Here is a 13,307-nt window from a genome sequence, read left to right on the forward strand (position 1 = left end):
AAGGTTAATTGAGTTGCCCAAGATTCTGTTGGGAAACTGAGTGCAACCACCAATTGTTTCCAACCCTATCTGAGTATTAAGTGTGTTGATTGATGTGTTTCCTGTCACTCATCTCATATCTCTGGAAACCTTTCTGCCTTCCCACAATCTGTTCCATTTTTTGATTCTGCCGTGGTGTTGTCAATGCAATCAGGCTGGGGAGCCCTATGAGACTGGGCTCTCCTTCTCACATGTTCCCAGAAATACCCTGGCTTCCTTGCAGAACATTTAAAAGGTTGGAGTATTTTTGCGGCTGTACCATTGAGGGTTTATTTTACAGCACGTTTGATCTCAAGTGCTGTTCTATAAAGAAAAGAAAAACAACTGTTTCTTGGAACTCTCCCTCTTCCTCTCTCTGAGACTGCAGTACAGAGTGATTAGAATATTACTGCGGCTAATGAAAGCGAGAAGCAGATGCATTATAGGAAAAAGCAATTTACTTAGAGTCTGAAGTGATGTCAGAAGTTATAAAAGTTTCAACTCAGAGCTACATGACAAACCCAGAAATTATCTAGTGGAAGATGAAACAAAAATACTCGAGATATTTGACTAACATCCAAGTCTATGATTGAAGGACGAAAAACATAAAATTAACAGTGACCAAAGAGAACATTGTTTATTAGTAGCTGGAGGGCAGTCTGTTTTTATTCCTTCCTTCTACAAATGTCTGTTGAGTGTTCCCTCGGTGCTGGGCATTGTCTAGGTACTGGGGGTACCCTCATGAATGAGTGAGACAAAATTCCTACCCTCGTGGAATTTATATTCTAGTGAGAGAAACAGATCATAAATAAATGAATAACAACAGCAGCAACAAAACCCATGGTGTGTACTTGGCTAGGGGTCTGTGCTATGAAGCCCACAGTGGGATAATGGGGAAGAAAGAGGTGGACTGAGGTGGGCTCCAAAGCAGAAGGGCTCTGGTGAGAGGGGGATGGGCACCTGCCTGTATTTGTCCTGTGATTTGGGCTCATTCTCAAAAGTGTATCCTTGTATCCTTCAGAACATGGAGCTTTGACATTATGTTTTGTTTTGTTTTTTTGCACATGGCCTCTATGTTTACAAAATGTGGCTAGAACTGCTGGTACAAAAGACAGTCCGTTACTAATTGTGAAAGACAATGTGAGGCATTTTCTGTAGTCAACCAAAACTGTGCATGTTTATTCAATATTAACATCCAGTACTAACTAAAAGAAGGATTTTAGTAATGTTACCCAGAGTTCACCTCACCTATTTAACGGACTGTGTCAGCATTGACAGAGTCTAGTTTATTTAACAAAACAAACAAACAAACAAAAGCCAGGAAATACCCATCAACCCCCTTGCTCAAATAAAATAATACAAATTCAATCCCTTCAAAACCTCCAAACATCAAAAAACTATCCTTTGCTTTTTTATCCCTCTTTATCCCTCTCCCCCCCCCCCAATAGTTTTCCAGGACTCCCTGAGTTCATAAATCTATCTGAAATCTCCAGGGTGGAGCTGGGTAGGGGGCCGCTATCTTGTACAGGGTGCCATTCTCGTGTTAAGTCCTGTGACAGGTTCCTCCTGGAGTCATTTAGTGACTGTGCAGCCCCTGGGCTGTACCTGACAGCCCAGGGTGGATGGACAGGACAAAGGACCTGGAGCTCTTGTCACTGGGAGGCTTCTCCTCTTTCCTGAGAATGTTCCTAGGATCAGATCAGATCACTCAACTCATTTTCAGATTCTCCTTACACTGTTGTTGAGGTGGTTTTTTTGTTGTTGTTGTTTTCTTATAAAGGACTCAACTATTTTGAAGCCTTAGCTTTCAGTTGAGGTTTCTCTAGTGCAGAGCTTTTCATAGGAATCTCTTGGGAATCTTGTTAAAATGTGGATTCAGATTTCATAGATCTGGGGTGGGATCTGAGTTTCTGCATTTATAACATGCTTTCAGGTAAGGCTGATGCTCCTGGTCCAGGGACCATAGGTGAGTAAGCAAAGCCTCTAATTAAAAAAGGGCAAATATATCATTTTATCATTGGTATACTTCTAACTAAAGCAGTTTAACAAAAATCTCAATTTTTATTTCTTCTTATTGAATGCATAATACATATTACAGAGATTTTAAAAAATACAGATAAGAAAAATTAGAAAACAAAAACATCTACTACTAGGTCACCCAGATTTAGCAAATAAAAATACAGGATTAAGAAATAAAAATATTTAGGGCGCCTGGGTGGCTCAGTTGGTTGGGCGACTGCCTTCGGCTCCGGTCATGGTCCTGGAGTCCCGGGATCGAGTTCCACATCGGGCTCCCTGCTCGGCGGGGAGTTTGCTTCTCCCTCTGACCCTCCCCCATCTCATGCTCTCTCTCTCATTCTCTCTCTCTCAAATAAATAGATAAAATCTTAAAAAAAAGAAAAAAATATTTAGCAGATAAAAAAAGGAATTTTTTAGTGTAAGTATATCCCAAATATTGCCTGAGATATTCTTTTTTCTTTCTTTTTTAACATTTTATTTATTTATTTGACAGGGAGAGAGCACAAGCAGGGGGAGCAGCAGGCAAAAGAAGAGGGAGAAACAGGCTCCTTGCTGAGCGAGGAGCCCCATGCGGGGCTCAATCCCAGGACCCTGGGATCATAACCTGAGCCGAAGGCAGATGCTTAACCGACTGAGTCTCCCAGGCACCCCTGCCGGAGATATTCTAAAATGCTATTCAATGTTTATCTGAAATTCAAATTTAACTAGGTAGCCTTTATTTTTTCTGTAAATCCTACCTATAGCCCTTCAATCTTGAGATAACCTCTTTTAATCTTTTGGCATAGATTCTTAGTTATTTATGTGCACACACACGTGTGTATATATATCTCACTTCACAGTTTATAAATTCCTTACAACCAAGAGTTTTATTAGAAATTCTGTAAGTTTGGGGAGCTTGGGTGGTTCAGTCAGTTAAGTATCTGCTTTCGGCTCAGGTCATGATCTCAGGGTCCTGGGATTGAGCCCCTTGTTGGGCTCCCTGCTCCCCGGGGAGTCTGCTTCTCCCTCTCCCTCTGCCCCTCCCCCCACTAATGTGTGCTCTCTCTCTCTCAAATAAATAAAATCTTCAAAAAATTCTGTAAGTTTACATTTACTCCCATTTTACAGATGAAGAAAGTAAGGCTTAGAAGGAACCAACTAATGAATGATTTAGCAACTGAGGATCCTAAGTTGCTACATAGTTGCTCTGGAAATATTTCCTTCTTTCCAAGCCCAGATCCCTTGTTCTTCATTTCACACTAGAGCTTTACAATTGAATTTCAGGCCAGGCTGTCTCAATTAATGATGCAGTTCAATCACCATGTCAACAACTTGGCAGTGGTGACCAAGGACCGGATCTGAACATGGTCAGGATGATTAGATTTAGCCACATTATTGCCCCGATTCTGTGGCAAATGAATGGTGGATTCTCTCCGTTCCTACACAGTTCAGCAAGAGGGTTCAAGATGATCTAATTTTGAGGGACTTACATGTTTTTAAAAGTGAACTCTATACTACAATAATGAATTTTACTTACATGTCTTCTGTTTTAGTATGTCAGTACATACACTGCTTTAACAAGAATGCAGAGGTAACCAACATTGGGTCCCATTCCTGCATTGGCATCCTTCTCATTATATTTGAAATAATCATGGAGCTTTAGTCAGGTAAACATTAGGGAAATTTTAGCAACTAAATTTTTCCAGGCTTTCTTTTTCAGTCTTGAAGATAGTATTGCCTCTTTAGGCTGGGTCTTACTGCAGGGGGCAAAAGTGCACAGAGTCAATACAGGTTTGGCATCAATTTAAAAAAATTTGTTTTTCTTCTAGTTTTACTGAGCTATAATTAACATATAACACTGTGTTAGTTTAAGGTGTACAACATAATGATTCTATACACACATGTATTGGGAAATGACCACCATTTAGTAACTTTCAGATATACGATATTGTTAACCATAGTCACCATGCAGTACATTTTATCCCCAGGACTTCTTTTATATCTGGAAGTTTACACCATTTGATCACTTTCACGCATTTCCTACCTGGCAACTACCAGTTTGTTCTCTGAATCTTAATTGTTCAGCCAGCCCTGGCTGTTGAGTGTTTTTCAAACCCTTTGTGATTGTCTATGCTACCTTCTTTATTCTTAGTGGCCCCCAGTAGTTGAGGGTGCGCTAAGACTTGTCAGTGTCCCAAAGGGAAGGATCTCAGCACCTAAGATGGAGGCTGATTGAAACTGGAGCCTCAAGTAGCAACTTTTACATCAGGCAAACGTACCTCTTTCAGAGGAACACTGGGAGATGGGTATTTTTGTCTGTTCCCTCTGCACTGAGCCCAGGGGTGACAGCCAGCCGGTTGAGAACTGTTTCTTTGTTTGCTGCCGTCCCCTTGAACCAGTGAACTCAAACCTCGCTGACCACCAGAGCCCGGCTGTCAAGGGTGTGCCCGACATGTGCATAAGCTCTTTCCAGGAAGACACTAGTGACCTGGAACGGGGCAGAGGGAGAGCACAAATACGGTGTCCACATCCCAGGTCTACAAAGCAGGCAGTGGGCCTCTATGTATGCATTAAATTAGAAGCCTGACCCTTAGCCAGCAGTTTTTAAGATATGCAAATAGGTCTCTTTCAGGGAAAAGCAGGGAGAATGGGCCTTTCTGACTGCTGCCTCCTGGGGGAAGGGGAGGGATAACCACCAGTAGTCCTTGTGAGCCCATTAAGAAATGTTTCTTTATTTGCTATAGCCTTATGGATTTTGTGGATGCAAGCCCCTTTGGCTTTCAGAACTAGGGTTTTGGGGGTCTGTCCCTCGGGTGGACTCTTAAAAGTTGGAGCATCGCATGTTGGCTCTAAACCCTTCATTCCTAAGGGAAAAGCTGGGAGGTTCTTCCTGATTGTATGGCAGTAGGGGTGGGGGTGGGTATGTCAAGAGTGTCCCAGCCTTTCCTACCTGTTGCCATATAGGTTTTTTTTCTCATTTGCCTGATGTGGGAAGAGTGTCCCAGCCTTTCCTACCTGTTAACATATAGGTTTTTTTCTCATCATTGCCTGATGCCTAGGAGTCCCTCAGCGAGTTAACTAGTTTCTGGATTTTTTTCAGAGGGAATTGTTCCATGTGTATTGTAGATTTGGTGTGTCTGTGGGAGGAAGTAAGTTCAGGAGCCTTCCATGTCACCATCTTGGACTGGAACACCATTTTTTTTCTTTTTAAACAGGAAATTCACCAATTATTTTGGTCAGTTAATTAATTTGCTTTAGGTGAACCAGGAGAAAAAGTATATCATGGGTATTTTGATCTATTTAGTTGTTGCTAAGATTCACCCAAGGCCTCAAGGCAGAGTTTTAATTAAAGAAATAAATGGGCAGGAGTCTGCCTGCTTAGCTTAAGAGTATGTTATTATTTATGAATTTGGGATTCCCTTGCATTAATTGAATAAAATACATGGCATCTATATTAAGCAACACTCTTTAATGTAGTCCCCAGAGTGCTGACATAAGCTGTACAAATGTATGCCTTCTGGTAATTTTCAATCTTCTTCACTTTCCCCTTCTTGTCTTTACAGCATGGCTGTGCTCAGCTTTGGGGATAGAAAGATGAAAAAGGTAAAGGCCATGCCTTAAGGAAAGCATGATCGAATAAGGGAGACTGACATCTGAACGAGAAATTAAAAGAACATGATACATGCAGTTGTAAGGACCAAGGGCAGGCTGCTGCCCCAAGATGGCCACTTTGGCATAAAGACTATTTTGAGTTAAAAAGCAATAAAACCCCACAAGAGTCAGGAAAAGCTCTTTACCTTCCCCACCACTGCCTAAAAAGAACTTAGATAGGGAAGGAAGAGAGCTGTCACCATAGATAACGACATCATGATATAATTTGGGTATGGTAGACAGGGAGGAACCTAGCAAGGTCTGTTTGATCAAAGTCCTGTGTATGTCCCATTGTTTCTGAATGGGCCAGCAAACATTTGTTTACCTAACATTTACTCTCTTTCATCTTCCTGAAGATTGCATGCCTTCCCTCTGAAATCTCAGACCCCTAACCCCATCTCCTTAGTTTGGGATGACATATATACCTCCTTTTGCCTGTCTTTGGAATTTCCACATCTGTATGGATTCCCTGTACATACACTATTAAATTTGATTTTCTCCTGTTAATCTGTCTTGTGTCAGTTTGATTCTTAGACCAGCTAGAAGGACCTTGAGGGGACAGGAAAATTCTTGCTCCCCAAAATCGTAATGGCAGTAGGCACAAGGCTCAAGTAGCTTGCCCTTGACCCCTACAACAGCATGTATCATGTTCTTTTAATTCCTTGTTCAGATGTCAGTCTCCCTTACTTGATCATGCTTTCCTTAAGGCATGGTCCTTATATTTTTCATCTTTCTATCCCCAAAAGAGCACAGAGGAGACTGACTGCCTGGGGGAGAGAGTATGTGAAAAGATCTACAGAGAAAACTACATCATCAGTGTGTTGAAGGGTTAATAGCAGTTCACCAGGCAGAAGGTGGGAAAGGGCATTACAGGTCAAGGAAACAGCAAGTGCAAAGGCATGCTGTATTTAGAGAAGTCCGATGTATTTGGTATTCCCGCAGTATAAAGCTCAAAGTGGTGAATTGTGGGAAATGATACTGGAGACATGGGGGTGAGTCATGTCATGAAGGGCTTTATGTGCTACACTGAGTTTAGAGTTGACAATACTGGTATTGGAAAACTGTTAAAAGATTTTAAGTAGGGGAATAATATGGTCAATTTGCATTTTATAAAGATCAACCCCTTACCTGTGCAGCAGGTAAATGGGGAGAAACAGTGGAGCTAGTTGGGAAGCTGCTGCACTAATCTATATCATGAGTGATATTGAAGGTCTGCACTAAGGGGCCATGGGAATGGTTAAGTTGGGATAGATTTGACAGAGATTTAGGGAGTAAAAATCACCATGTCTTGGATGGGTTGTGGTGACAGAAAAGTAAAAGTCTAAGGTTTCCAGCATGAGTGTCTTGGTGAATAGTTGGACTACCAAGTGAGGCAGGGAATACAAAGGAAAGATGAGGTAGTGGGTAGGATGTGGGGTTGGGGGTGGATAATAAATGCAATTTTGGACAGGAGGAATGTGATGCCATAATTTGCATTAAGTAGATATGGGCTGAATGTGGAAGTGGATGATGAGTAGTATTTTGGTAAGAGGAATGAGATACCAATGAAATACCAAGTAGAGGTATCCCCTAGGCAGTTAGATTTATGTGGTTGGAGTTCAGAGTAAAGGCCAGAGCTGTACACATAAATTTGGCCCTCACCAGCATGGAGGTCGTCGTTAAAGCCATGGATAAGTTTGCCAAGAGTGAGAAGAGAAAGGACAGAGGGTGCAATTTTGGGAAGCTCCAATATTCTTGATGTAAACAGAGAAAGGCTGAAAGGAAATGATCAAAGAGATAGGAGAACTAGAGGAGTGTGTTGCCAGTGTTCCCATCCACCTGCCCACCCACTGGCTCACCTACCTACCGACTCACCCATCCAATCAGCAGAAATTAATTGATTGAGAACTTATGACATGCCAGGGACAGGGACTATGATAGGTACTGCAGGAATCACAGAGATGGAAAAGATGTGATTCTTACTCTTACATGGTTCAGCTCATTAAAAAAAAAAAGAGAGAGAAGGAAAAGGAGGGTGATGGAAAGGGGGAGATTGACTTTATTCGACTTAACTCATTTCAGTTTTCATCCCTTTTCACAGTACTCCTACTGTATTTCCTACAGGATTTTTGATATTTACATCGTAATTCAAGAGAAGTTTACCTCAAAAATTGTTTTTGACGTGAAAAGCCAGAAAATTTTATATGATGTGAAAATAAGGATGCTGGACCACTTTTTATATCATTGAAAAGAAAAAAGAAGTGGTAGTACTTATTGTCTGAAATTTAAATAGGGGATAGGATAGAATAGAATAAGATAGAGTAGAATAGAACAAAAATTGATATGTTCTAATTGTTTTAGGTAATATTTTTACTGGCGTCAGGTTGATTGGACTTTACAACCATCTCAGGACCCTTTTAATGCCAACACTTTTAGTGCTTAAGCTGCTCAGTTATGCTTTTTCAGAAATATACTTAGCCATCAACTGGAAAGCCACTCTCTAAAAATGTAGTATTGATTTGGGGAAATTATTCATAGAACTTCTTTCAAATCTTTTCCGTATATGTCCTGTAATGGAGTTAGTCTTCCTTGAAGGATCTTAGACTTCAAACCAGAACTCCTGCTATGAAAGCAGCTTCCATAAAATGATAGAGCCTCATTAAAGTCACTGAAATAGTGTAGACATTTCCCAAACTGGTACAGAATTGATATTTCATGAGATTGTTTTAAAGATGCAATGCAAATGCCTGTACTTACAGAAACAGAGCATTGTAGAGGAAAAAAATACTTTGACAGGGTGGTCACCCAATATATCATTTTCCCTCTGTGCCACTCAGCAACTAACAGGCTCATTATCCATCTGGTTATTAAACATTTCCAATGACAGCAGTTCTGAAGTTTGCCATGGTGATGTTTAGATTTCTAAAATCTAGTGGATGACAAAGGGACTTTCTTGTGGAGTTCTTAGCCTATCAGTCTTTCAACTTGTTTGTCCTCTGCTTTCCTGTTTTATATAATACAATAATAACCTTTATTCACATTGAGCCAAGTTCTCACATTGACTTTGTAACCAAATGGAATGAAATAAAATATGTTGTGTGCTCATAAGGCATTAATTCATCTTTCCCTAGTTTTCAATTCCACAATGATATGATTTGATTTCCTTTTTATTAGGGAGGTATAATAGGAAGAGCTAGGGATTTTAGCAATCTTGTAAAGTCTAATATAAACATTGGTATTATCATAGGTATATTTAAATATGTGGAAGTATGTTTCTTCCCCAAATCATCCTGGAAAGCTTTGTGTTGACAATATAATTTAGCTGGTTTTTGAAATATTGCCACCTGACTTTCTGTTACATGCTGTTTCATTCATTTGTGTTACATGTGTCTCACATAATGGGCTAATATGTACCCTTCCTTTATAATATTTGCTTACCTGTTCCTTTTTTGTTTTTTGAAAAGGAAACATTTTCTCAGTGATTTTGAAAATATTTGGGGAAAAATTTTCTTATTGAGGCTTGTGCTAGTAGAGTTGTTTACAAGGCAATTAAAAAAAAGGAAATTATTTTAAAAGTTGGAGCTCTAGCTCTATTTTTCATATAGTAATAAATACTGTTGAATAGATATAAAGCTCTGCAGTGTATCCAGAGATGAGGATCAAAATATTTATTAGCCAGTAAGGCAAGTTACTGCCCAATCCAAATGGGTACGGGCCTTAGCTCAGGAGCAGGGTCCTAGAAGCCTCGTGGTGGAGGTGTTAAACCTCTAGGTGCTGGTTTATGGATGGGGCAGGAAGCTAGGGTGGGGCCAAGGCTGCAGGGAGCACTAGAAGGCTTAGGACAGCAGTGCCTATCAGCCATGTATCGGTAGTTGAATATTTAACCACCACTACCACTGGGCCAGGACATCCTAGCTTATATGAGCTGCACATACATCAAAAACTGTATGTTGCATTTTTATTGGAGGTTGGTAGAAATGGAGACCTCAGTGGTGTAAAATCACATTTGGTTCTTCCAAGCTGCTGGTCTCTGTCTGGGTATTTCATAGAGGGGACAGAAGAGGCAAAAGAGGAGACTCAGAGTGATCCCTGCAGTTGTGGATCTTGTCCACTGGATGGACAGAAGGTGGCCTGAAATGTGTGGGGTTATCCACATGGGTAAGAATCGGGTCTTTGTCTTATTCACCATTGTATCCCCAACACCTAGACCTATTGGAGACTCAATAACGAATGAATGAATGATTGGAGGTGAATGACTATTTCACAATGGAGGTTTTATTATTACTCAGATATGATGAGGCCAAGAGATCAGGAGACAGCTGCCACTGAGAAGCATGTGTTACTCACAGTTCCCAAGAGGAGGGGGCACGGCACACTATGCAGGGGCCACATCGGGAAGCACCAGGGTTGGTCCAGAGGCAGAGGGAGTGAGGGGAAAATGTAAGCAACAGCCCTTATTGTGGTTTCTGTGGGAAGGAACAAGTGAGGCTGGGTAGCAGCATAGGATTGGCTAGTTGGAGTAACTTCAGTGGGCTTTGGGGTGTTGGAACTGTCTCAGGTTGGCAGGGGGATAGAGGCCCCAGTGTGAGCGATAGGGGAGGTGATGCGTGTGTGGACTTGGGACTGGCTAGTTAGCATATGAAAGACACGCTCCCAGGGTAGTCATTTACTATCTCTAGGAATTGGCTAGCCCTGGGAGGGCAGTCTCTTCAGGATTTGCAGGACCCCAGATGTCAAAGTAACAGAAATACAGAAAATAAAAAGACATGATTAATACACTGTCCACCCTTGGGAATTGATGCAAATATCCCCTGTATTCTTAAATGCCTTCTTTCTCTTTGCTTCCACATTTCTTTTTACACCTGTGGGTACTTGTATCATAGCACTTAATGGTAATAATTACTGCTAAGATTTATTAAGCCCTTACTATGTACTTAGCACTGTCCTAAGAACTTTACACTTTATGTGTTTCAAACCCAGTTAGTGTCCACAACACCCCATGCATTATGTACAGTTTATATTCACATTTTATACATGAGGAAGTAGGAGTCTTGAGAAATTACATAAATTAGTCAAGGCCACATAGAATTGTGACGTGATGCTCTTACTCCCTCTATGATACTTTGTCTCCCATTAATTGTATTCCAGTGACTTGCCTTTGTGTCTGTTGATGAAGCTAGTTTGAGCAGCTCAAAATGTTGGGACAGTTCTTCTCACCTGTGTATGTCCAGTCTCTTAAAGAGTAGGCACCATGTAAACCTTTGTGAGTAAGTCAAGCTTCCATCACTGTTCTCTGTAATTTGAGCAGCCTGATAAACAGCCCATTGTCTAATGATGGAGGAGGAGCTGTCCTGAGGGAAGAAGACCTGTCTTACGGCTTCCTGGTCTTTATTTGACATTCTCTGAGAATGGAACCTGGGAAGAAAGAAATGTATGACTGCAAATGGTTATTTCTGTTTCATGGCATTTGTGCCTTAATCTGGGTCCCACAGATGCTTGCTTTGCAGGATGTGGCCTTTAGAAAGAAGTATGTGAGATGTGTACCCTGTCCTTGGGAAAAACTAAGCCGATGTGGGGAACTTATTCCAACCCAGAAATGTTAACAGGAGAGACAGAGCTACTGCATTTGTCATACGGTGACTTTCCTGATGGTCTCCTCTGCTTTGTCTTTCCTCTGCCTTCCAGCTTGCCACCCATCCTGCTTCAGGTGTGCAGGGAAGAGCCCACAGAACTGCACAGCCTGCTGGCCTTCCCAAGTACTGTTGGAGGGGCAGTGTCTGTCCCAGTGCCCGGATAGTTACTTTAACCAGGAAGGCAGTTGCACAGGTGAGTATGTAATATGCTGGGACATGTCCCCTATGCCATTGTTTTGTCTTTGTCATGCAGCCAGGCTCTGTAATTAAAAACGTGGTCATATCAGGGGACAAGGGTTGGGCTGTAAACCCTCATCTTGAATTTGTTAGGTATAGAGTGAGGGAGCAAGTGAAGTTCTGTTCTTCGAATAGGGAAGTATGGGTGAAGTGAAAAATTGGAGTCGGCTTCGTCCTGCGCATGCAGGGAGGGATGGATTTGATGGTGTTCGTCATGGAGACAAGCTACTACAGACAGGTGCTAAGGCATCTGTGGAGGACCAGGCTTTTGGCATTAACTCTGTGCTTCTCAGCCCCACTTCCCCTGGCTACAGCCTAAGAGAGCAAAAAGAGAAAAGTGATATTTATTTTTGTCTTTGATGTGTTGGTCCAATATGTTTTTAACAACACCTTTATATATTTCAGTGACAGAGATTCTAGAAATCACTAGTTGAGATTAGTTCAGGGTTTTATTGGAATTGACAAAATACTAAAATTTAAGCACCCTATTGTAGCACTGTGTTTTCTTGTATCTACAGAAGAAAAGGTAAGACAAAACACATTCTTTCATGATTACTATTTTATTTCTAAAAATAGACTGTTGAGGCCCGCTGATAGGAGAAAGCCAATTGTTATAAAATTGTATGACATGTATTTCTGGAGTCAGGAAACATGTAGTAAGTGCACAAAATATTTTTTAAATAAATTAATACTTGTTAGGTTCATCTAAGCCTCAAACTCCAAAGGGGAAATCCAATGAAAACAGAAATCTAGATGACTGAAGATCAGTATTATATTTCTTCTGGAATGTTCTTTTTCCAAGTACCTGCTTAATCTCTCTAGGCCCATGATGGGTCACTTTACTTTAAACACTCTATCAGGCTCAGTGGGAATGTTCCTGGTTTCTTTGTCATTGGGGTTGTCCTTGAAAACTGTTGCCTGTCCTTGTGAGCCCTCACCCTAGCCCAGCTGGGTGTCCTTTGTGTGAAATTGTTGGGGGGTCAAGTCTGAGTGGCTCTAACTCTCCTCTGTCTACACCTCTGCCTGCCTGCAGCCAGCAGATGGCCAGGGCACTGAGTTGGCAGGGCACCCAGGTCACTTGAAATCTGGCAGGGAGGAAGAACTGGGAGGTGGAAATCAAACTAAGAACTCAAGTATCCTTTGGACAGACGTTTTCCAAGTTAAGAGCCTCAGGAATGTAGGAGGGGTGATAGCTAATGCTAGCCTTCTCATCAGTAGTACATTTTCTTGCTTGCTTTATTTATTTATTTGTATGGTTTTTCTTTTTTTTTTTTCTTTTTTTTTTTTTTTTTTTCTTTCATAACTCCTTATCTTCTCTTGGTCTCTCGCCAGAAGAAGTGAGAGGCGGTTGAGTGTACTCGAAATCTGTGCCTTTGCTTTCCACCAGCTCTGGGCCAGAAGGGAATTCTTTGTCATCGGTTCCAGCAAGCTCTGCCCAGCTCTGGTCCCTCACCTCCCCTCCTCTTGGAATCAGGCAGGCTTAGACCTCCTCGTCCTTGGCAGAGAAATCCTTAGCTCTCCCTCCGTGCACTTGCTCCTGCGGCCTGCTTTGGCAGCACCAGTCCAGCTGCAACCTTCTTCTACTCCTTGTGCCCTGATCTTTATTGCCTGCACCTTCTGGGACTTACTTGTTTTCAGGGTGGTACCCCTTAGTACATGGGTGCTTTTTCGGGGGGAAAACAGAGCTTTGACTTCAAACCTGGCTCTCAATAACCTCCAAGAAGAGGACGTTCTGTTTTTGTATTTTAATTAAGTGTTGCTGCTAACACAAGGCATCCAAATCGTGGCCTG

General features: G+C 41.6%; 1 protein-coding gene across 3 annotated transcripts in view; it reads left to right on the top strand.

Annotated features, from left to right (window-relative positions):
• The window catches only part of FRAS1 (Fraser extracellular matrix complex subunit 1), a 404,600-nt gene that overhangs the window by 214,520 nt on the left and 176,773 nt on the right, over positions 1 to 13,307 (top strand). For all 3 annotated transcript variants that reach the window (XM_036104730.2, XM_078068823.1, XM_078068824.1), the window contains exon 19: positions 11,332 to 11,472. In XM_036104730.2, the coding sequence (XP_035960623.2) occupies positions 11,332 to 11,472 (141 nt within the window). The remainder of the gene's footprint in view (positions 1 to 11,331; positions 11,473 to 13,307) is intronic.

Source organism: Halichoerus grypus, chromosome 3, assembly GCF_964656455.1.
Source record: "Halichoerus grypus chromosome 3, mHalGry1.hap1.1, whole genome shotgun sequence".
In the NCBI taxonomy this organism is placed as follows: domain Eukaryota; kingdom Metazoa; phylum Chordata; class Mammalia; order Carnivora; family Phocidae; genus Halichoerus; species Halichoerus grypus.